The 22,439-nt window shown below is 36.1% G+C and overlaps 1 protein-coding gene across 3 annotated transcripts in view; it reads left to right on the forward strand.

Annotated features, from left to right (window-relative positions):
* plekhg5a (pleckstrin homology domain containing, family G (with RhoGef domain) member 5a) overlaps positions 1 to 22,439 on the forward strand; it is a 57,496-nt gene that overhangs the window by 21,899 nt on the left and 13,158 nt on the right. For 2 of the 3 annotated variants that reach the window (XM_065241308.2, XM_065241307.2), the window contains exons 3-8: positions 10,039 to 10,180; positions 11,498 to 11,597; positions 12,133 to 12,193; positions 12,431 to 12,522; positions 12,677 to 12,813; positions 13,485 to 13,645. In XM_065241308.2, coding sequence (XP_065097380.1) covers positions 10,039 to 10,180; positions 11,498 to 11,597; positions 12,133 to 12,193; positions 12,431 to 12,522; positions 12,677 to 12,813; positions 13,485 to 13,645 — 693 coding nt within the window. Of the gene's footprint in view, positions 1 to 3,274; positions 3,553 to 10,038; positions 10,181 to 11,497; positions 11,598 to 12,132; positions 12,194 to 12,430; positions 12,523 to 12,676; positions 12,814 to 13,484; positions 13,646 to 22,439 lie in introns of those variants that run through there. The other variant, XM_065241309.1, reaches the window with a different exon arrangement.

The following is a 22,439-nucleotide window of genomic DNA, read 5'->3' on the forward strand; positions in this document are numbered from 1 at the left end:
AGTGGCGTTCTGTGCGTGTTATGTTTTGGTGAACAAATACGTCAGTACTTCATTGACGCTGCTCTTTTCTCCATTGCTAAACAGCTGTTGCTTATACTCGCAATAGCACAATTACATTGATAACAAAACATACCACAATTTGAATAAAAAAGGGCAACATGGAAAAAAAGAGGGCAGCCCATATTACTACTTAAATTTCCTGTTTAATTCTCCCTTTCTCTTCTTTTTGCTACCACTTGCCAAAAAGCTGTCCATGTTGCCAAATACAGCTCTCCACTCTTATTCACTCCTTTAAAGGATGCATGTGATGTCATAAGACAGGAATTAAGACTCTGTGGATGAACAAAGAGTTCACAATGGATGACCCCTGGGGTGTAAAATTACAATTATTTTCTGCTCTGCATCAGGTATCCAAACCTTTGCCTGAAGCATATTCACATGTAACAACAGGCTTCAAAGTAAAAGCAAATGTCTGGAGATTTCCTTCCCTTTTTAATAATAGAGAACATGATACTATTTTTAAATGCTTACAATTATCTCAGTAAGAACTGTAATGCAATTCTTTGTTTTCTTTTAAAAATATTGGTTTCTATGGTTGTTTCTAAAAAATCCTGAGAACGAGTAGAAGCAGATAGCAATATTATACAGTATTTGTGTTTGCCCCAAATTGGTTGAGCCAGTGCTAGTCAATATCCAAAACCTCAAGATACTTAAAGGAATATTCCATTTTCTTAAAAGAAAAATACAGATAATTTACTCACCACCATGTCATCCAAAATGTTGATGTCTTTCTTTGTTCAGTCGAGAAGAAATTATGTTTTTTGAGGAAAACATTGCAGGATTTTTCTCATTTTAATGGACTTTAATAGAGCCCAACACTTAATACTTAACTCAACACTTAACAGTTTTTTTCAACAGAGTTTCAAAGGACTATAAACGATCCCAAACGAGGCATAAGGGTCTTATCTAGCGAAACGATTGTCATTTTTGACAAAAAAAAAAATAAAAAATATGCTCTTTTAAACCACAACTTTTCGTCTAGGTCCGGTCCAGCGTGACCTAACGTAAATGCGTAGTGACGTAGGGAGGTCACGTGTTACATATATAAAACGCACATTTGCAGACCATTGTAAACAAAAAACTGACACAAAGACATTAATTAGTATCAGTTGACATACAACAATGTAGGAACGGTCCTCTTTCAACACACTTGTAAACACTGGGGCGGAGTTTCGCGTTCATCCTCTGTGACCTCTTGACGTCATGACGTATTGCGTGGGGTCACGCTGGCGCATCACGACCGGATATACACGAGAAGTTGTGGTCGTGAATCGTTTTGCTAGATAAGACCCTTATGCCTCGTTTGGGATTGTTTATAGTCCTTTGAAACTCCGTTGAAAAAAACTGTTAAGTGTTGAGTTAAGTATTAAATGTTGGGTTCTATTGAAGTCCATTAAAATGAGAAAAATCCTGCAATGTTTCCCTCAAAAAACATAATTTCTTCTCGACTGAACAAAGAAAGACATCAACATTTTGGATGACATGGTGGTGAGTAAATTATCTGGATTTTTCTTTTAAGAAAATGGACTATTCCTTTAACCCTGCAGAACCCAGGAAGATTTTGGAAAGCAGCAATTAACATTGGCCAAATTTGACCCCGTGGGTTCTCAAGGGTTAAGTAAAATCAACCAATAAAAGCCTTACTTGCTATCAAAAAATGGACTTCAGCCTTTCAGTTTTAGCTTTGTAATTCAGGACATTTTCAAATGTTTCAACGCAGCCCATCTTTCATTGTGGGGTGCAATGAAAACCTTCACAGTTTCATACGACAAGACCGTGAGACTGCCCCAGACAGTTGTTGGGAATTTGGAGTCGGGTAAAAACAGGAAACGAATACAAGACTGACGTCTAAGTGTTGGCAGTGTCCTTCGTAATGACGCTCCTGTCTCCCCATTTTCTAAGAGCTTGTCCTCCCTGGGGCCGGTTTTACCCAACCTGTCGCATTTTTATTGCTTTGTTTTTCTGAGGCCAGTATTTAAAATGTTTTAGATGACCTTTGAGTAAAGTACGTTTGCACATGGTAATTTTATTATGTTGCACAAAATATAAAAAGCTCAAAGGGACAGTTAACTCAAAAGACACCAAAAAAATTATAATATTTAAAGGGATAGTTTACCCACGAGTCATCACTTACTCACCCTCATGTTGTTCTAAACCTGTATGAGTTTCTTTTCCTTTTAAAGAGAATCAAAATGAGACGTACCCATTCACTTCCATAGTTGGAACAACAACAACTATAGATGTCAAAACTGTGTGCTTACCACCATCATCATTTATATCAAAATATCTTATTTTGTGTTTAATTCATATACTTTTAGAACAACATGATGGTGAGTAAGTGATGAGTGAACTATTCCTTTAAATATTATTAGGTCCTACTTTGTCCTGTTTTACAAGAGCCATGCAATGAATAAGAGGAAGGATGGTGAGAGCTAAAAAGAAAGAGATTGTGATACAGTAATGCGCTGGATTTGATAAAGAGAAGCTCTGCGTCAGGGCTTCAATGGCTTTGTTTTTATGTAGGATATCCTAACTCCACATGACACCGTCCCCTGCACTGATGCATTCTGGGAACTTGTTGTAGATTTGTAGAAAATTACAAAGATAAAAGGACACTCTCTGTAGGTTTGATACACCCAAGAGCTATAATAACACAGGGTCCTGGTCTTTCTAATATCTATTGTATTTACTGTATATGCATAACTTACTGTATATGCCACAAGTTTTATATTATTTTATATACCTTTTGTGTTTTACATTACTGGGACACTGTTTAACTTCTGCAACTGCAAATTAAATGACTTTTTTAGTTAGTACATATAGCAGAATTGACTCTTACAGTCGATCTACATTTATGCATTTGACATGGGATTGAATGCAATGCTCTAAAATTTGAACTACAGGTCAAGAACAGACAATGCAGATGTTCTTAAACTGATTCAATTTTATCCTCACCAATATACAGTAGTTTACTAAAACTACAAGCATAGATGTTTCTATATTCTGTGCTGATCTAGTTTGTGTTAAACCACAGGGTGCCTGACAAAAGCAGTGAGAGCTTAAAATGAGGGAGAGCTTTGTGCGTTTGTTTTTTGTACGGTAGGTTGGGCAACCATTTTTTGCACATGGCAAAATAAGCAAGCACGGGTGTGGCTGGGAAACCGTGGCACTTACATTCCCTCTCTCTTAGACCTTTTGGTCTGTACACACTCTCTCTGTCTGCATCACCTAAACCAGATACACACAAATACTCTGAGCCTGCTCCCTGTTCAACGGCAGGCAGTGAGTCAGGAAGGAAGCAGGGGAAGTGGAAGAGAGAGAGAGCAAGAAAGCGGGGGCATTGGGCACTCAAAGGATCGAGTTGTCCCGAGACTGTACGCTGTTCCCTGCCACTCTTTTATGGACTGCCGAGAAGTCAGCAGCGCGGGGGAGAGAAAGAAAGAGGCGTGCAGACGCAGACGCACACACCCATGCATGTGATACCGGCATCAGGTGTGTGTCATGAATGCATTATTGTCTGTTATTGCAGGGCTGAGACAGTTTTATGATTGTTATTAAATAGTCTCTGAGCTGTGTGAAGTGGTGCAGATTTCTCCACAGATGTGTGAAAGGTCTCGGAGAAATACGGCATAGCTATGCTGGAGGGTTTGTGCTCGTGCGCTCTCTCTCTCTCTCTTGCTCTCTCTCTCTTGCTCTCTCTCTCTCTCTCATATTGTATTTGTCATTTACTCTACAGAGAGAACACTATACAGTCTCTTTACTTTCCTTCAATAGGCTTTTGTTTTGAATCCAAGTTTGCTTTACAGTAGATCTAGCATTGTAGGTCATCCTAAGTAAATGCTCTAGTGACCTTTATATAAGGGCGTGCGGTGGTGTGAGATTGTTTGACTTCTGTTCAGGTCCTGATAAAAATCGTGGACTTTTTCCAGTCATCTCCAGGCCCTTTGAAAGTTATTGCACAAGGCGATCACAAGCTGCTTTTAATAATCTGCCTCTACATTTTCCGTTGAGGTCATGTGGGGCAACGCTAGAGATGCGTTTTGCCCTCACAGCGTCTTGTTGACCTGCCAAACTTTGTGGCCCTTAAACTATATAAATGTAAGATGTTAGTGATTTGATTTTTTTATTAAATATTTTGGAAATTTTAATTTGATTTAATGTGCATTTTCTGTTGCATAATGATGTTATATCAACATTACGTTGGTCAGTCTTTTGTCCGTGTAATGGAAAATCTATTTTTGGTATTTACAGATTTTAATAAAGTTAGGTTCTTTCTCAGAAAAAGTGGTACAAAAGCTGCGACTGGAATCCTTTAAACAGTCCTAAAATGTTAGGTACATATATGTGTACATTTGGTACCACTTTGAGGTAATAAAGTGCACAAATATGTCCTTTTTGAAAGCGTATCACTCCAGTGATAGCATTGTACCTTTTTATGTGAGTGTTAAGAGGTTTATTATTATTTTGTGGCATTTTAGCTGACATTTTGTACCATAAACACATTCCATTTTATACAGATATGCATGTACTGTATGTGTAAGAGATTTGCTTGGCCTGATGCAGAAGACCATTAGCAATGACTGTCCATTTCATTTTAAACTTCTTGACATTAGCTGAACTCTAACTGTATATATTAACGTAGCAAATGTACAAAGTCATAAAAAGTAGACTGAAAATGCCTTGTCTTAGCTCTCAGAGTGCTTCTGCCTTTGAAATGAATTTATACTTACTTCAACGCATGCATTTAAATTTTCAATTAAGTAGATCGAGTAAGAAAATATTCCAGGTAGCAGTCTGGCTTTGCTCTTTTTTTGAAAGCTGGAAGCTATATAAGGTAATATTATGTAATCGATCATGATTGCATATCTTCACGTTTTCAGTCATTATGATCGTTTTTCAATGTTTGGTTTTTATGATTATATAATCTCTAGACTGTGCCAGTTTTCCTGTTCTCAATTTGTTTGCTGAGACATACCATCTCTGCTGCTTACTGACTTCTTGAGCTTTTCTCCCTGAAAGTTTTCAGTCAGCCCGTCGCTGTGTAGCATCCAGGAGATGCATTTGTTTTGGCACTTTGAGAAGGGTTGGCTTGTGATAGTTGAGTGGATTTCATGTGAACTCCGTGCTGGGTTGAGATTGAGGGCTAAATCAAGCCTCTGCGTGCTGAATATGTTTGTGCACCATTAAATTTTATTTTAACCTTTGTTACTCACTCCATTTGAATGGGGCCTGATCTGGAGCTGGCAAGTTCATGCTAAACCTGATGATTCATTATGAAAAAAATATATTACAAAGTATACTTTGTGTGTTTCAGAGGAAGCAAAAAGTGTGAAATGTTGTACATCAGATTTGCATTTGATTAGAGACGTAGAAATAGTGCAAGTTTTTTTTTTTATTTGTCACTTCATCATGCTTTTTTGTTAAAGTCAGAAAATGTTAACATTACAGAAAAATGTGTTATTAAACACCCAACCAACTTTGAATGCCTGAAAAAACTGCAAGTAGATAAAAGTAGTGCTGCACTCAGTGCACTGTACAAAATTTGCTGTAATTATGCAGCTGGTTGCCAGTAACTTACTGTAGAAGATAAAGACTGAAAATGTTTCATGTTCAATTAACTTTGAGCAAACTGTTGCCAGTAAATAACATAAATGTAAGCATATATATATATATATATATGAAGAGTTTGGTTCCTAAACGCAATAAACGCCATTTTTGAAAAAAATGAGTTACTGCCAAAATCAGTATTATATCAGGGGCCGTATTCACAAAGAATTTTAAGGCTAAAAGTAGCTCCTAACTGGCGAATTTAGGAGCAACTCCTAAAAATAATGGGCGTGTCACTCCTAACTTTAGGACTCCTAATTTTTTTTACTAAAAGTAATTCACGAAGCATTTTAGCCTAAAAGTAGCACCTAAGTCTGGGACAGCTTAAAAGAAGTCGAGAGGACTCCTAACTCACTAAGACCTATTCACAAAGGATCTTAAAATGCCTTAGGTGCTGATCCTCCTTCACATGGACAGTTTCACCAACTCAAAAGCATTGCACATAACACTTAAAAGCACACTTTAATGTAAGCATATTGTTTATAACATTTGTTTCATAATTCATTACATTCATGACAAGCAGGAAGTTTTTTAGAATTACATGAAACAATAATGAAATTAAATATTTAATATTATAGGCATACCTGTTGCCATGCTAGTCTGTTTAAAGGCTGCAATCTCAACCCTCTACTGCGATTGTAATGCAATGCATACCACCGCCTCTCGCAGTCGTCCGGGGTCCGCGACACAAGCGGGAATGCTGCATTGATCTGCAACAAATCCTTTCCCATCAGTAATGCGCGGGTTGATCCGCAATGAGCGAATGACTGAGGTCACCCGCGGATTTTTTGCGGTCCGACTTACGGGCGGGTTAGTTGAAAACGTTGGTCGGGTGCCGGTTGTTTTGTACATTGACCCGCGCATCATTTTCTTGCATGTCTCATGCTTAGTTTTGCTTGATATCTCAGTGCCGAATTTCCCTTTTATTACGTTTCTTTTTTCCAGCACCAACTGGGACAGCAGCAGTAACTGATCCTGCATCCAGTTGGGCTTTCTTTTCCGTTTTGGCGAGTTCATAATCCACCGTCATTTATTTATTACATTGGGATTCTTCAATATGGGCAACATTTACTTGCTTTAAGTAGTCTATTTAGGCTAATAGGATGTCAATTAATCAAGCAAGTGTTAATGTAATGTTGTTTTTTATTATTAGGCAATTGGCGGTTTTCATTTGAGTATTAGGCTACCTTGATTTGATTTAATTTAATTTCATTCACGACTTTTCTTTAATATATGCATTTCGATGGCATTACTATTATTATTTTGTGTAGGACACAGACATATTTCGGTGTTGTAATTCCATGATTTGATGCGTCTGTGTTATGTTACACATCACAGCCCTGTCATCTAACAACCAATCACCGTGGTCATTGCGAGGCAGCTCGTGCATGAGAATTGACGTCATCCGTAGCAACGAAGACTCACTCTTAGTTTAGGAGTTATCATTTTTCCTTACTAAAAGTAGGTCTGAAAGGCGTTGTGAATAACTTTTAAGAGAAAACTCCTAGCTAAAATCTTTTAGTGCGATTTAAGAGTACTCTTAGTGGTAAGATAAAATGCTTTGTGAATACGCGCAATGTAAACAAACATGGCGGCGCGCTGAGTACACGGAATCCTAATTTTCCTCATCTACTTTGTACTTCGTGATCAACAAACAAAACAAAATAATACTTTAATAGCATTGCTAAACCTGTGATGGTTTTCTGTGACGGGAAAGAAACGTAAGCCATCAACATCTAATAAATTCCGCGAGAGGCACTCGGCTGCTTGTTCTCCAGACAGCATCAAGCTTCTCATGCTAAAACATTGACCCCAGAGGATCTTATGAAAACTTTACATTATTTTACTCAAAGTCAACGAAAATTGAGCGGGACCAAAACATTTTACAGCTGATCGCTGTGAAAATGTAAAGAGACGACGTCAAATATAACCGCAGCAATGTGTTCTTAATATAACAAAGTAAGTGTTTTGGTTAATGCCATTAATGTTTATTTTTTAATCATTGTATACCACTAGTCAACTAAATAAATATAAAATGGTAAAGATGAATGCACATTTATACATTGATTTAATAGATTTATAGCATTTTGAAATAAAAAACTGTCATTGATTTATTGCATTTTGTGGAAAAAATAATTAGTTTTTATAATAAATCTTTGAAAATCAAGTTATGGATTTGAATTTCTTATGTTTTTATAACCTAAAGATGCTATGTGAAAGTTTGTAACAGAAAATAGTGGTTTTCATCTTGTCACTTTCTTGGTATAGAAAACACGTTTTTACCGAAATTTGTCAAAATGGATTTATTGCGTTTTGGAACCAAACTCTTCATATATATATATATATATATATAGAAGTCTTTATCTTCTACAGTAAGTTACTGGCAACCAGCTGCATAATTACAGCAAATTTTGTACAGCGCACTGAGTGCAGCACTACTTTTATCTACTTGCAGTTTTTTCAGGCATTCAAAGTTGGTTGGGTGTTTAATAACACATTTTTCTGTAATGTTAACATATATATATATATATATATATATATATATATATATATATATATATATATATATATATATATATATATATATATATATATATATATATATATATATATATATATATATATATATATATACGATAGAATATATATATATATATATATATATATATATATATACGATAGAATATATAAAATATTAATAAATATATATACACATTTAAATGTTCTTAAATACATACATGAATGTGTGTGTTTATATATACATAATAATGACACACAGATCACACTTGTGTATTATGTTACAAATCACTTTTATTTTGTATGCGATTAATCACGCTTTTGTGCGCTTTAGTGCTTTTCCCAGCCACTAAAATAAATATATATATATATATATATATATATATATATATATATATATATATATATATATATATATATATATAAACATGTAAATATTTCTTAAATACATATATGAATGTGTGTGTGTGAATGTATGTATTTATTTATATATACATAATAATTACACACAGCACACACTCATATATTATGCAAAAAAAAAATCACTTTTATTTTGTATGCGATTAATCACGATTAATCTTTTCCCAGCACTAAAATATATATAATCTTTTCCCAGTATTAAAAAGTTATCAAAATCTTTGAAAAATAGACTTCATTTTATGCTCTCAGGCAGTGAGGACATGTCTGCTGTTGGCACTGAAACCACGCCCACTTGGGGTAAAGCTGCCGTCTCTATTAAATACAGCTACAAACTGAATGGATGCTTGCCATTGTGTTAGGGGCGTGGCCATGCGCGGTGGCTCAAGTGCGTCATTGAGCCACCGTTTTAACCTGGCCCAAATAATCCTGAACACTGAAAAACTATTAAACGATCTTACTCTGCAATTCAGTACTACACAGTTTACAGCAGTGGTCTCCAACATAGTGCTGGCGGGCACCTGGTTGCTGGTTGCATCTGTGAGTTGCCCGCCAAACACGTTCTACTAAAAGCCTCAATTTTAACATTTATTCGTATTTTATATTAGCTTGACTTCTTCTATGTATGTTTACATTGCATTCAATGATTCAACATGTAAAATACTATAAAATCAAGTAAAACTAAAAAGTTTTTAATAGACTATATCAAAAAAGTAGCCCTCCAGAGTACATTCCATTGTGGTAGCCCTTGCTCACAAATAGGTTGGAGGCACCTGGTTAACAGCCTTTCTGGTGTGTTTCAGCAATAAATTTCTAACATTTATAGGGGCGGTTTACGAACAGGGATTATCTTAAACCAGGACTAGGCTTTAAAATCATTACTTGTGTGCATTTTTAGGCAAAACAAAGGGCACTGATGACCAATTCCTGTCCGGGAAAACGCCCCATAATGCGTTTAGAAACAATTTTCAAGATTTACTTTACAGAGACTTCAATATATATTCTCCAATTAAACTGTTAATTTCCTAGTTTAAATTGGGCTTTAAATCCCAGATTTTAACTGTTGACATTTGAACCCTTCCTGTAAGTTAAAAGTCTCCGTAAAATAAACTAAAACTGTTTGAGAGGAAGCCAAAAATCATCTTTCATAGAGACTCTGTGATTCACTTGTTGCTCTCTCTGAGTTTTGGCTTCATCGGTTATAAAGCACATCAAGAGAACAATAGAAGGAAGTTCAGAAGTAGGAGGTCTTAATCCCTCTTTCTTTTTCTATCTTTCCACACTTTTTTGTTTCCCGTTGCTGTTGCCGCAGAGCTTGTCTCACAATGTTTCTTTTTGGTAAAATAGCGTTGTGTTTTGTTTGTTGCAAACTTTTGGAATTTTCCACAGCTGTGTGTTTGCATTTTTACTTAATTCTTTTAATGATTTCTGCTTCAGGTTTGTCACCACCCTTTGTGTCAGGATCTTAGAGACGGCAGTCCACTCCACCTCTGTGAGTCATGTGACTCAAGCTGCCATCCGGTCGCCTGTGAGGGCATGCACTTTGACAGGCATCCACGATTTGACCTGCAGCCACAAGGTAAAGACTTTATTAATAATGATCAGTCATGCTTTTGACTTGTCAAACAAATCTTTATTTCAAGAACTACCTGTGTAATGCAGAAGCATTTGGGAAATTCTTAAACTTTTTTGTTCCCTAGATTTATTTTTAAAGAGAAAATATTTTCTTAATCCTAATTTTGATAGATAGATAGAACCTAATAAAAATATATTTTGTGCATCTGTTTTTCCTAATTTTTAAGAATGTTGGAGTTTTGCATTTCATGATTGTTGGCTTGTTTTTAAGTTACACCACTTGACTTTGGCTGATGTTAAAAAGTAAAGACAAATCAACAGCAAGCACTGTGAACAATTGTATTTTTCCAAAATGTGTAGGTTTGGTTATAATGGAAATAAGAATTGATGTGAGCCAGTAAGATCAGAAACGCAATTCAGTATAATAATAATAAAAAGGGATGTTTATGTAGCGCTTTAAAAGTAGGTCCTAAAAGTGCTGTAAAACACAATACAAGTATATTTATTATATGCAACCGTAGTCAATAAAACACAGATGGTATAACAATAGTCGATTTAAGGCCAAACAAAAAGTTTTAAAATGTCTACAGATGCTCTTTAGGTTTTGAATCATGATCTGATAGTTTCCTTATTAGAGGTGTTTACCAATCCAGCCAGTGTTTAAAAAAAAGTTATTTCGATTTCAAGAAGTCAAAGGTGCACCATACGGATAACTTATGTTAATATTCTAACTTGCATATTAATATTAATGCAACTATTAAAGGTGACATAGAATGATTGAACGGAGTATTTATCCTTGTTCTGTGATGTGACATGTAGACAAAATTTTTTTGTTTGGGTCTGTAATGCCTTAGAATCTTCCTAAAAACCTCTCTCAGATAGCTCTATTAGGGTGGGGGATTTTAAACAAGTGGTTTTGCACCTATTTGGCTCCCCCTACTGGCTTAACTTGCAATCTCATTACTGATTGGCTGACATTTGGCTGACATTTTTAAAAGAGGAATTTTTATGAGACTGAGATGTTTAGCATGTCTAGCACTTTTTGTGTGTTTGTGAATGCGGGTAGACTACCATTATTCAACAAAGACAAGGTAAAAAAAAATTTATTCTCTGTCCCCTTTAAATAAATGTCCTCTTTCAAACCTGGATGACACTTTGGTCATTCAAATCAAACTTTTTGTCTTTTAAGTTTAAGAGACTTTTGGACTTTTTGTTTCATGAGTATGAGAGACAAGTCACAGTTTGACTTAAATGACCCTGATATTATTATTACCACCTTCTGGCAGGATGTTAGTCTTACATCACTTCCTGTCCCCCACAGGTTCCATTCTGGCCCGGAACGTGTCCACTCGTTCCTGTCCGCCTCGCACCGGCCCCCCTTCTGACATGGAGGACGGAGAGGAGGGGTGCTCTGACCTAGGGTCGGTTCTTTTACACTTTTATCCTTCCATATTTCCATTTGTTATGGGCACGTTTGGGCTTTGCTAATGTGCGATATAATGAAAGAGGAAGTCTGCGTACTTTCCAGTGGCGTCATTGGTTGGAGAACATCTGGGATTTGACTATCTGTTTTTGACGATCAAATTGCTTGAGGATATGCATTGTAAATCTGATCAAGCTCTGTCTTGATAAACTGGTATAATATTGAGTAGGTTTAGATTACATGATGTGACATTTGCTCATTATGGGTTCGTTTACACAATTTACTCTGCTCTACTCTATATACTAAACTTATAGGCATCTTTTTGATGGAATAATTTTTTTCTTATAAACAACAATTCTAAAGCTTACGATAGCTTTTTGTAAGGAACAGACTGAAATTTAAGCCATTATTTTCTAAAAGACTTGACATCCAAGGGAGAGATGTAGTGATTTACATTGAATTCATGGAAATAACTAATTTCAATTGTGTTTAGACCGTGTGGTTAAAGCAATTTTTTTCTTGGTTTTTCTCAGGGATCGCAGGACTGGAGGGATGAAACTGGTTAAAAAGAAGACCAGACGCAGACACACAGATGTAAATAAAAACTCACATTCTGATTTTTATTAAGTTTGTGTACCACAAGAACAATGAATGTTTTGTTTTTGCAGGCAAGACTTGATTCTGAGTCATTGCTTTTGACCCATATCTCTTTCTGATGGATTAATCATAGTCTGCATTAGTTATCACCAATCATGTAGAGTCATGGATTTGGCTTGAAATACTAGCTGAAACTTTGTTGCCTTATAAACCGTCTATTACCGTCTCCTGTAGGACCCCAGCAAGGAGTGCTTTACTTTAAAGTTTGACCTCGATATTGACGTTAGCATGGAGATTGTTCCAGCAGTGAAGAAGAAAACCTTAAGGTGATTTCATTTTTGAAGGTGGTGCAATAAACAAATTGACTGTGCTTGGAAACACATTCACCAGTATACTAACCAATAATGCACGTCTAAACCTTTAACAACCATCCTATAAAAATGTCCACGGTCATAACCTTTAAGTCGTTTTGCGTTTCAGAGAGGTCCTGGGAGCAGTGTTTGAGAGAAAAGGCATTGAGCTGTCACGGGTCGACCTGTTTTTAGATCAGTCAAACACCCCGCTTTCATTGGGATTTGAAGCCTACCGCTTTGGTGGGCACTACCTCAGAGTACGAGGTAAATAAATGCTTGTATTAAACATTTTAGTTTGCAACACAACACACAATGCAATATATATTGTATAATAAATACATACAGTGCATAATATTATAATAAGACCATTCAGAATTATTAAGGGAAGTCTCTTTCCTTTCCAGAAAGTTCTCAATGTTTCACCATTTTGAACAGGAATGAGGAATGTTTTTATACCCAAATTTTGGCCGGGACATCATTTGAACTTCTCTCGGAAGTCAGAAATAAATCAAGCGTACCATTCAACCATTAAAACTTATTTTTCCATTAAGGTCTTCAAGTAAATGACTGTATTTGGGCATATCTTCTGTCTTGTAAAACAGTACATTTGAAAATGTGTGGACAATTATTATATTTTAACATTAGAAATACTACTGTGACTAAAGAGCTTACTGGTGGATTTACATTAGCCATTACAGAAACCTAAAAATGATTTTGGTAATCCGCAATAGTTTAGGGTAGCTGTGGTGCAAACCTTACTTTGGTTGGTGCTCCAATGCATTTGTTAAACTGTATACAGTGTTAAATTCGGGTACAGAGAAAGTATTTAATTCAGATATCATGCACAAAGATTTAAAGCCATACAGTATTATGAGAAACAGATCTGAAGTCCTTCTACACATTTACACATTTAACATTATTGTATTTATGTGTAGCTCGTCCAGGAGAGGAGCTGAAGGTGGAGAGGTGTGTTAAGGACCCTCGGTCCCTCAGTTTGCCCATCATGAGGTCTTCAAACACGCAGAGTTCCTCTACTGAGCGAACCGAGCATGGCTCTCTTGGACGCAGGGAGGCTGCAGATCTGCTAGTTGGCTTGGTATGTTTTTTTTTCCTATTTTTTCATGTAGATCTTTGTGTCTGGTTACCTTTCCTCGATCTATTTTACCATCCTTGTAGGCGTTTTATACTTCTTTTTTAAACAGGGCGATTCCACTGTTAGTGCAGGAGTGTCTCCCATATGAAAATGCAATAAAGGCTTTTTCCACAGTCATTGTTTTTTTGACCTATGGCATAGATCATGACTGAGTCATTCATTCTGACAGATTTTCCAGAATCAAAGTTTAGGAACACATTTCTTTTCTGCAACAAACACCTGTAATTTTTGCATCACTAAAGCTAGCACTATAGTACCGTCGGGATTTTGTAACCCTGTATACTTTGTCGTGCATGCGCGTACAGGATGTCACATTTTGTCGCAATGTGCATGTGTCAAACGTCTGTAAACACGCACGATTCAAATAAACTACATCTTGTAAGGTTGTGTGTTTGACCGTGAACGTACATTTGCATACACGTACAAAAAAGACTATACTCTTGGCTTAAGGAACCAAACAAATTTTAAACACTCTTTCTATCCCACACCAAAACCAACCAAACAGATTGCAATCCATTTAATGCCACCAGTAGTGCAGATATTATGCTTCACCTAAAAAGACCACTAGGGTTTTTAAGCAGATTGCCTTTTTTCCTTTAAAGGAGATTTGGGTATCATATCAGAGACACGTTCAGGGTTTGAGTCTGCTTGAATACAGGAATGTGTCTCGGAAATCCTGATAGCGCCGCCAAATGATTCGACTTTTACTAAAGCAGCATGTGCCAGCTTGAGTGTGCCAACTTCAAACTACAAAGAAACCTTCCTGTAAAGTAAACATTTATTCTTGTTCTGTAGCATATTGACTTGCAGAATGCACTGTAAACTGTAAAAGTTGAATTTACTTTAAAAAGTTGTTGCCCTAAAAAAGTAATGTGAACTAAAACACGAGTACATTTATCTTAAAGCGATACCCGAGCAAAATATCAAAATTACCCCATGATTTACTCAACCTCAAGCAATATGAAATACATATGTACATCATCTTTCAGACTAACACATTTGAAGTTATTTTAGTAAATGTCCTCGCCTTTTCAAGCTTCTAATGGGAGAAAACGGGGATTTAGGGAACAAAAGCTGACTTTGAAGCCCAAAAAAGTGCATTCATCCTTCACAGAAGTAATCCACACGGCTCCAAGGGGTTAATAAAGGTCTTTTGCGGGTAATCGATGCATTATTGTAAGATGACAAGGATCCATATTTTAAACTTAAAGGAGAACACCATCGTTTTTCAATATTTTACTATGTTCGTACCTCAGCTTAAATGAATTAATACATCTTTTTTCAATGCGTGCACTTTTAATCTTTTTACAGCGCTTCGTGAATGTGTTAGCATTTAGTCTAGCCCCATTCATTCCTATGGCTCCAAACAAAAACAATTTTGTGCCTCCATACTTACTCTTGTAACTACTCATGCAACAGTCTTTAAATAGGGAAAACATGGAAGTGTTTTGGTGGTTTCTAAATTCATCCCTGTTTGGATCCTAAGGAATGAATGGGGCTAGGCTAAATGCTAACACATTCATGACGTGCTGTACAATGATTAAGTGTACGCATTGAAAAAATATAGATATGTATTAATTTGTCTAAGTTGAGGTAAGAACATAGGAAAATATTGAAAAACGGTAGTGTTTTCCTTTAATAAACTGTAATGACTAGCTTGCTGTAAAAACGCCATCTTGGAGTTTTAGAGTATATAAGTCAGTTATTGATAAAAAAACTTGATTCTCCACAGAAATACACACACAAGTGCATTTTTTACATACATTGTCAGTAATGTGGAGAAATGCAAATTTTTTTTTAAAAAATGTTAGTTAATCGCCTTAACGGGGATTTCACAAAATTATAATTTATAACAAAACAACATTTAATAATATAAGAGCTTAAACCCTAATGACATTATATTAACCTATATTTAGGTAGTTGATATTCTTATTAGTAAGCATTAATTATCTAAAAATTCAGGCACAAAGGATTATGGGTGTTCCCTAACATCTACTGGTAATTTTAAGTTCATTTCACTTGAATGTTTTAGTTTGATGAATTTTCTATGCTTAAAAGTTAAATAAACTATTATTCTTTAAGTATATGTCCAAAAACAATAATGAAAGCATCACTTAAAGTTTAATGTTAAGTAAACACAATCTGGGTTAACAGGGTATTTTTGGTTTCTAGGCCTACATTGTAATAAAATACAGTGTGATCGGGTTTGTTACCTCCAGTTTGTGTGAATTGGCATATCAAACAGGAGCAAAGTTCAAAGCTGTCATAAGATATTATTTCACGAAAACATGAAAGTGTTGTCTGCTTTATCAGCAGTTCAGCGGTGAACAAGGTTAACTAGTTTCACCCAGGAAGTTGTGCAAAAATCTCTCTGATCTTTCTGACAAATTCCACCGAATATCCGTCTTTGTTATTAAAGACTTTTAAAATGCATCAAATGGAACCTCTTTTAAGTAACCCCAATAAAAAAATACTTTGCTTCTTGTATTCAACCAAAATTTGTACACACGCCATTGCTATTTTGGTAATCATCATTCATCTACGAATGATGTGATGTGTAACTTGGATGACACAGTACAGTATAATGAAGTTTAACTGTAATTGTGCTTTTACTGTACTGTGTAAGCAGGTGTGCAGATGTGTGCTGATCCATAACCAGTCAGGCTTACATAACTAGTCATAAAGGTGCTATTCAAGCAATAGGAGATAAGATGTGCCTTACTGTTGGTTATGGCCATCGAGATAGGCGTTGTTGTGTGTCATCTCAATGAAAGGAAGCATAAAGTTGGGCAGAACAAGTTTACCGCTCCACCTCCCATCAACCCTGGCACTGAGGTCAAAGGGCACAATATGAGCAGAAGACTATCAGACAACCGAGGACCGACGCATGAGAGAATTTTGCGTCATTTTGAGGGATTCAAAGCGGATTTGAAGGAATACATTTGTTGTTCATTCATAGTCGTAATGGTTTTTCGAGAGACATTTCTTCAACCATGTAGCCTGGTAACTTAAAATAACAGAAAAGTGAAGAGGACTACATCATTTGTATGGTATCTTAACACCTCTGTTGCTTTACTAGTAATCTAAAAAAAAACTTTTAAGTTTCTAATATTAAAACTCCCAACTGTGGCTTTTTACCTGAGCATTTTTTTTTTTGAGAGGGTCCGCTGATTTGTTTGATCTTCAACGTTCTGGAGCTAATCCATTTGGACCATTAAGGTCCTACAACTCTTGCATGGTAGACTGACCTGTGCGAGTGCGGAAATGCTGAATTTCCGTCAGAAGACGTGGAACGTGCCCAGCATGTCAACTTTGCCAGAGGTTCCTGCTGGAATGCTGATTCACTATGGTCCTCTGAATGAGATTTCCCGGTTTCATGCCCCCAGGCATCATGCCACGGGGCTGGTGGCTGCCCGCGTGCAGCACTTTGAAGCAGAGAATATGCCGCCTCCAAGCCTTGTGCCTGTGGGTACACCAACCCCTCCTAACAGTCCATTGTGTACACTGGAATATATCACACAACCAGGGATCAAGGTATTGCTGAATTATCCAGGTGTAAAATGGAAAATATAAAGTAAAAGTTCTTAGTTGGTGTTTATTTTGTATGCATTGGAATATCATTATGAAATATTGATTATTCTTTGAAATGATTTAGCAAAACTTACACTTATTTCTTTACCTCCATTTTCTCTTATCTTTATTGTTTGCATTATTTTTTAGAAAATATGATTATTTATAGATATTATATTTGTTTATATGTTATGGTAGTTTTTAATTGTATATTAATTGCTTTATTACCTTTTTCTTTGGAAACTGAAACTTAAATGAGCTCTCTGTTATCTCTTATACATTTATTATCATATGATTAGAGGAGCTTTATTTATGTCAGAGTTAATGTGTTACTATCTGCAGAAACACCTGAAAGGTTGGTGTTCAGAGTGTTTTCTTATTTCAGTAACGTTCAGAAGTTTAGGGTCACTTAGATATGCATTATTTATATTTGGTCTGTATTTTAGAATAATAGTAAACTTATCAAAACATAGAGAATAACACAAATATATCTTTATCTTCTAATATATTAAATTAGCAGATATGTACTGCATTTTATTACTCAGTTTCTTGACGGTCTCACCCTGAAATACTTTTAAAGGGATAGTTCACCCAAAAATTATTTTCTCATCCTCATGTTGTTGTAAAACTGTATGAATTTCTTTTTTCTGATGAGCACAAAAGATGATAATTGATAAATGGTGCTAAACACACAGCTGATTGTAACCTTTGACTTCCATAGTAGGAAAAACAAATGCGATGGAATTCATTGGGTAACATCTACTGTGTGCTTACCACCATTTATCAAAATATCTTCTTCATTGTTTATCTCAATACTTCCATAATATTTGTGATGGTAAGCTGATTGTAACCATTGACTTCCATCATAGCAAAACAAATAACATGGAAGTATTGTGATAAACAATGAAGATATTTTGATAAATGATTATAAGCACACAGTTGACGGTACCCATTGAATTCCATTGCATTTGTTTTTCCTACTATGGAAGTAAATGGTTACAATCAGCTTATATCTTATTTATCAATCAGCTTATATTAATTATTATGTTATATCAATCAATTATATCAGTAAATTAAATCAATATCAATTATATTAATCAGCCTATAGCTTATACAATATATTATTTTGTGTTCATCAGAAATAAGACATTCATACAGATTTAGAATAACATGAGGAATTTTTGGGGGGGAGGGTGAACTATGCCTTTAAAACAGTATTGGAGTTCCCATCTTTACTGGGATCTTATTAACTGTTTTCAATAGCTGGCATTATCCATCTGTGTTTGGGTATCATTGTTTCTAACTTTCTGGAATTGGTGCGTACATTCATACATACACATCCTCTAAAGATCCTGTTAAAACATGTGACATTAGGGTGTGACGTGTAATTTAAGTTTGCTTATTTTCTGTGATTTCACTCTCAAGAAACCATTCTTCTTCTTTTTTCTCTATTATAAACTAGCACATCTTGTACTATTCCATTAAAGGGATAAGTCACCCCAAAATGAAAATTACCCCATGATTTACTCAAGGCATCCTCGATTTATATGCTTTTTTTTTAAATATCAATATTTAAAACTTTACAAAATGACTAGCTTCATGTACCGGGCGACATGCGTTCATGAGAGGGTGCATTTCCAGCGTATGATGTAAGATGTCGCGTACGAGACGTAGTGTGAGCACAGAAGCACAGAAATCAAAACAAAACATCCAGTCAGGAAATCTGTGAAAAGTGAGTTGTTTTCGCTATTTGGGATGCTTTCCGCGTTCGTCACAAAGTCTTGTACGTTATGTATTTATAATAAACAATTATAATGATTAGTCTATAATCCCACCAACTTTGAAGCGGTACTAAACTGCAGTGAAAAAGCAAATCGCAAGTTAATTCAAAAATTGTTCTACGATTCTTAGATTAAGTGAATTTTAAACATCTACTTTATATAATAATACTTTATTCTCACCATAAATATATAGCCTTAGAAGCTGACAGGGTGTTTAAAAGAAAAGAAAGAAAAGAAAGAAAGCAAGAAAGAAAAGCAAATTGAGCCAAAGTAAAGCAAGCTGAGCCGAGGTGTACCATGCACTGAAAAAGCACTATAATTCTACTCTTATGTATTAAATCATTTAATGTCAAATTTTTATAGCCTCCATTTATTAAAGAAGTCAATTTTCTTAAAAAAAAATCCAGATAACTTGCCACCATGTCATCCAAACTGTTGATGTCTTTCTTTGTTCAGTTGAGAAGAAATTATGTTTTTTGAGGAAAACATTCCAGGATTTTCTCATTTAAATGGACTTTAATGGATCCCAACACTAAACAGTTTTAATGCAGTTTAAAATTGCAGTTTCAACGAAGCTTCAAAGGACTCTAAACGACCCCAAATGAGGCATAAGGGTCTTATCTAGGGAAAAGATTGTCATTTTTGACAAGAAAAATAAAATTATGCACTTTTAAACCACAACTTCTCGTCTTCCTCTGGCTGTGTGACGAGCCAGCACGACCTCACGCAATTGCGTAATGACGTGGAAAGGTCACATGTTACATATATGAAACGCACATTTGCGGACTATTATAACAATAAACTGACACAAAGACATTAATTAGTATCATTCGACATACAACAACGGTCCTCTTTCCTTCTTTTGCTAGATAAGACCCTTATGCCTCGTTTGAGATCATTTAGAGTCCTTTGAAACTACGTTGAAACTGCAATTTTAAACTGCATTAAAACTGTTAAGTATTGGGGTCAATTAATGTCCATTAAAATGAGAAAAATCCTGGAATGTTTTCCTCAAAAAACATAATTCCTTTTCGACTGAACAAAGAAAGACATCAACATTTTGGATGACATGGTGGTGAGTAAATTATCTGGTTTTTCTTTTAAGAAAATGGACTAATCCTTTAAATATTCAACCCAGCAAAATGCATAATGATCAGTGGTTTTCAAGTTCAGTTGGTAAAGGATAAGAGTTCCTGTAGCTCCAATGGTAGAGCATTAAATAGCTCATATACTAAACACATTAACACATACTAAACAATTATAGACTCAACGCACTGTAAGTCATGGATAAAAGCATCTTCCAAATAGATAATACGCTTAAAAACAGATGCATTAAGCACTGTTCTGCAGTCAGCTCTTATCATTTCTGAGCCACTAAAAGCTGCTCTAAGATCAGTTGCTTGAGGTAGCAAATGTAGCTCCTCCCCCCTCCTTCCAGCCGCTGCTCCTTTCCCCTCTCTTCCTGTTCACACAATAGGAGGGCAGGATTCTGCAGTTACTATGACGCCCAGCCAGCCCTCCTCAGCAATGCAGCGGGCTACTGTTCAATCTCCTTCAGGTTCACGCACATATAGACACAAGCCGACGAGGCCGTGGAAGTGGATTTGAAGGCACCGGTCTATTTGTGCTCCTTTAAGGGTGTGCAACATCAATGTAGCATTTGTAAGGTCTCAGAGAGTCCAGGAGGAAAGCAGGTTGCGGGAGGTTCATTTTGGAAGCAGCATGGGCCTGGCTTTCTTTTGATGCCGTGCAATGTTGTGTACTGCTTTGGAAATGCCTCTCACATCTACGGTGAGCTTATTATTGCTTGTCTTCTCTGTTTGACCCTTTGGTTACCTGGACCTTTGTTTGCATGGCTCATATAAACATTTCTAATCAAATAAGGGCATATGGCTTGGAATTGGTGGGAGGAAATGTTGGCTGTAATTTATGCAGTGTGTTTATTAGCAAACCCTCACATTTGTATTTGATAGTAATAGCATGCATACTTTGCATTGGAGAATGTTATTACTTGGGTTCCTAATAGCTCGAATGACTTATGTCTTATTTATGTTATGTCCTACGTCTCAACATTGTCTCGGATGTTTGTGCAAAAATTGCTCTTGTGAAATGAAGACACAAAGTAGATCATTGATGACACACAATAGATAGAAGTATAAAGCTATAAATGTACTATATACATAGCAAAGCTCAGATAATTTGGGTAAAAAGCTTGTGCTTATACTATAATTTATTTAAAGAACTAAGGTACTTTGGCAGGTCTGAGACATTGTTGAGATCATTTCTAAAACTATAGTAGGCACATAAGATAAATGGAAATGTACCCATTTGCTTACCATCTGCTCTTATTGCTGTCACAGAGACTTTTGTCATTTTAGTTTTCTGTGGATCCTGTAAAAATGTAAGATTTTTTTGTTGTTGAGCCAAATGTGCTTTTTTAAGTGTATGGCATACGTGTCCTCGGAGAGCAAAACATTTGTCAAACAGGTTCTCCGGATGAGCACTGACCTGATCATCTTGTCACCCTTGAAGGATGATTTTCTCTGTTTTGTGTATGCTGCAAGTTGGAGACCATTGACTGATGATTTGTTTTCAGATAAATCAACATGATATTGTTTAAAATGTGGACTTGGTCAGTGTTGCTTTTCAATGAGGAATGGTTTTGAAGGATGGTCTCCAATATATATTGATTGTTTTGCTCATGGAGTGAGTTTTTTTGTTCTGACAACGTTAAAGGAATTTTTGGCTTTGAGAAAAGGGAAGAACATGTTGAGTTGATCTTGAAATGTTTAACCAGTTAAATATAAGAAAATGAAATGGCTTTTGTCTTCTTCAAGAGGCCAATTTTGGTCACCAGCAGCAACTAACATTCCTTCTGGTCAGAAGCATCACCATCGTCCCAGACATTGTCCGAGACGTGTTTTTGGAGAAAAACGCCAAATTTGTTTTTAACCCATTGTAATTGCGTTTTCCACTGAAAAGAAAGACCTCATCAGAACACAATGTCCAAGTAATGAACCCCGTGGGACAGTGAGTGGCTTTCCCCGCTGTACTCATGCATTCTTCACTTCTCTCCATTGTCGTGAGCAGGGAAAAGCCTTTCCCCTGTTTTCGTAGACTTGACTTGCCTCTTTTCCTGTTGTTGCTAAAGGGTTCCTATCGATGGCTCAGGTCACAGGGTTCGCTCGTTCTTGTCAGTCAAACCTTTAGCGCTTTAACCTTTTTGGCTAAACCTGAGTGACCTTTTCACCTGTTGACAGCACTATGTGTTCTCTAAGGTCAATAGAGTTTTTATCATCGCACATGTGCCGCCCCATCCACAGGTGAAGGATGTCAGGGAACGTACAAGGATGGTCTTGTGAAAAAGCCTGTCTTTGTTTATATGT

The sequence above is a fragment of the Paramisgurnus dabryanus genome, chromosome 14 (genome assembly GCF_030506205.2).
Source record: "Paramisgurnus dabryanus chromosome 14, PD_genome_1.1, whole genome shotgun sequence".
Lineage (NCBI taxonomy): Eukaryota > Metazoa > Chordata > Actinopteri > Cypriniformes > Cobitidae > Paramisgurnus > Paramisgurnus dabryanus.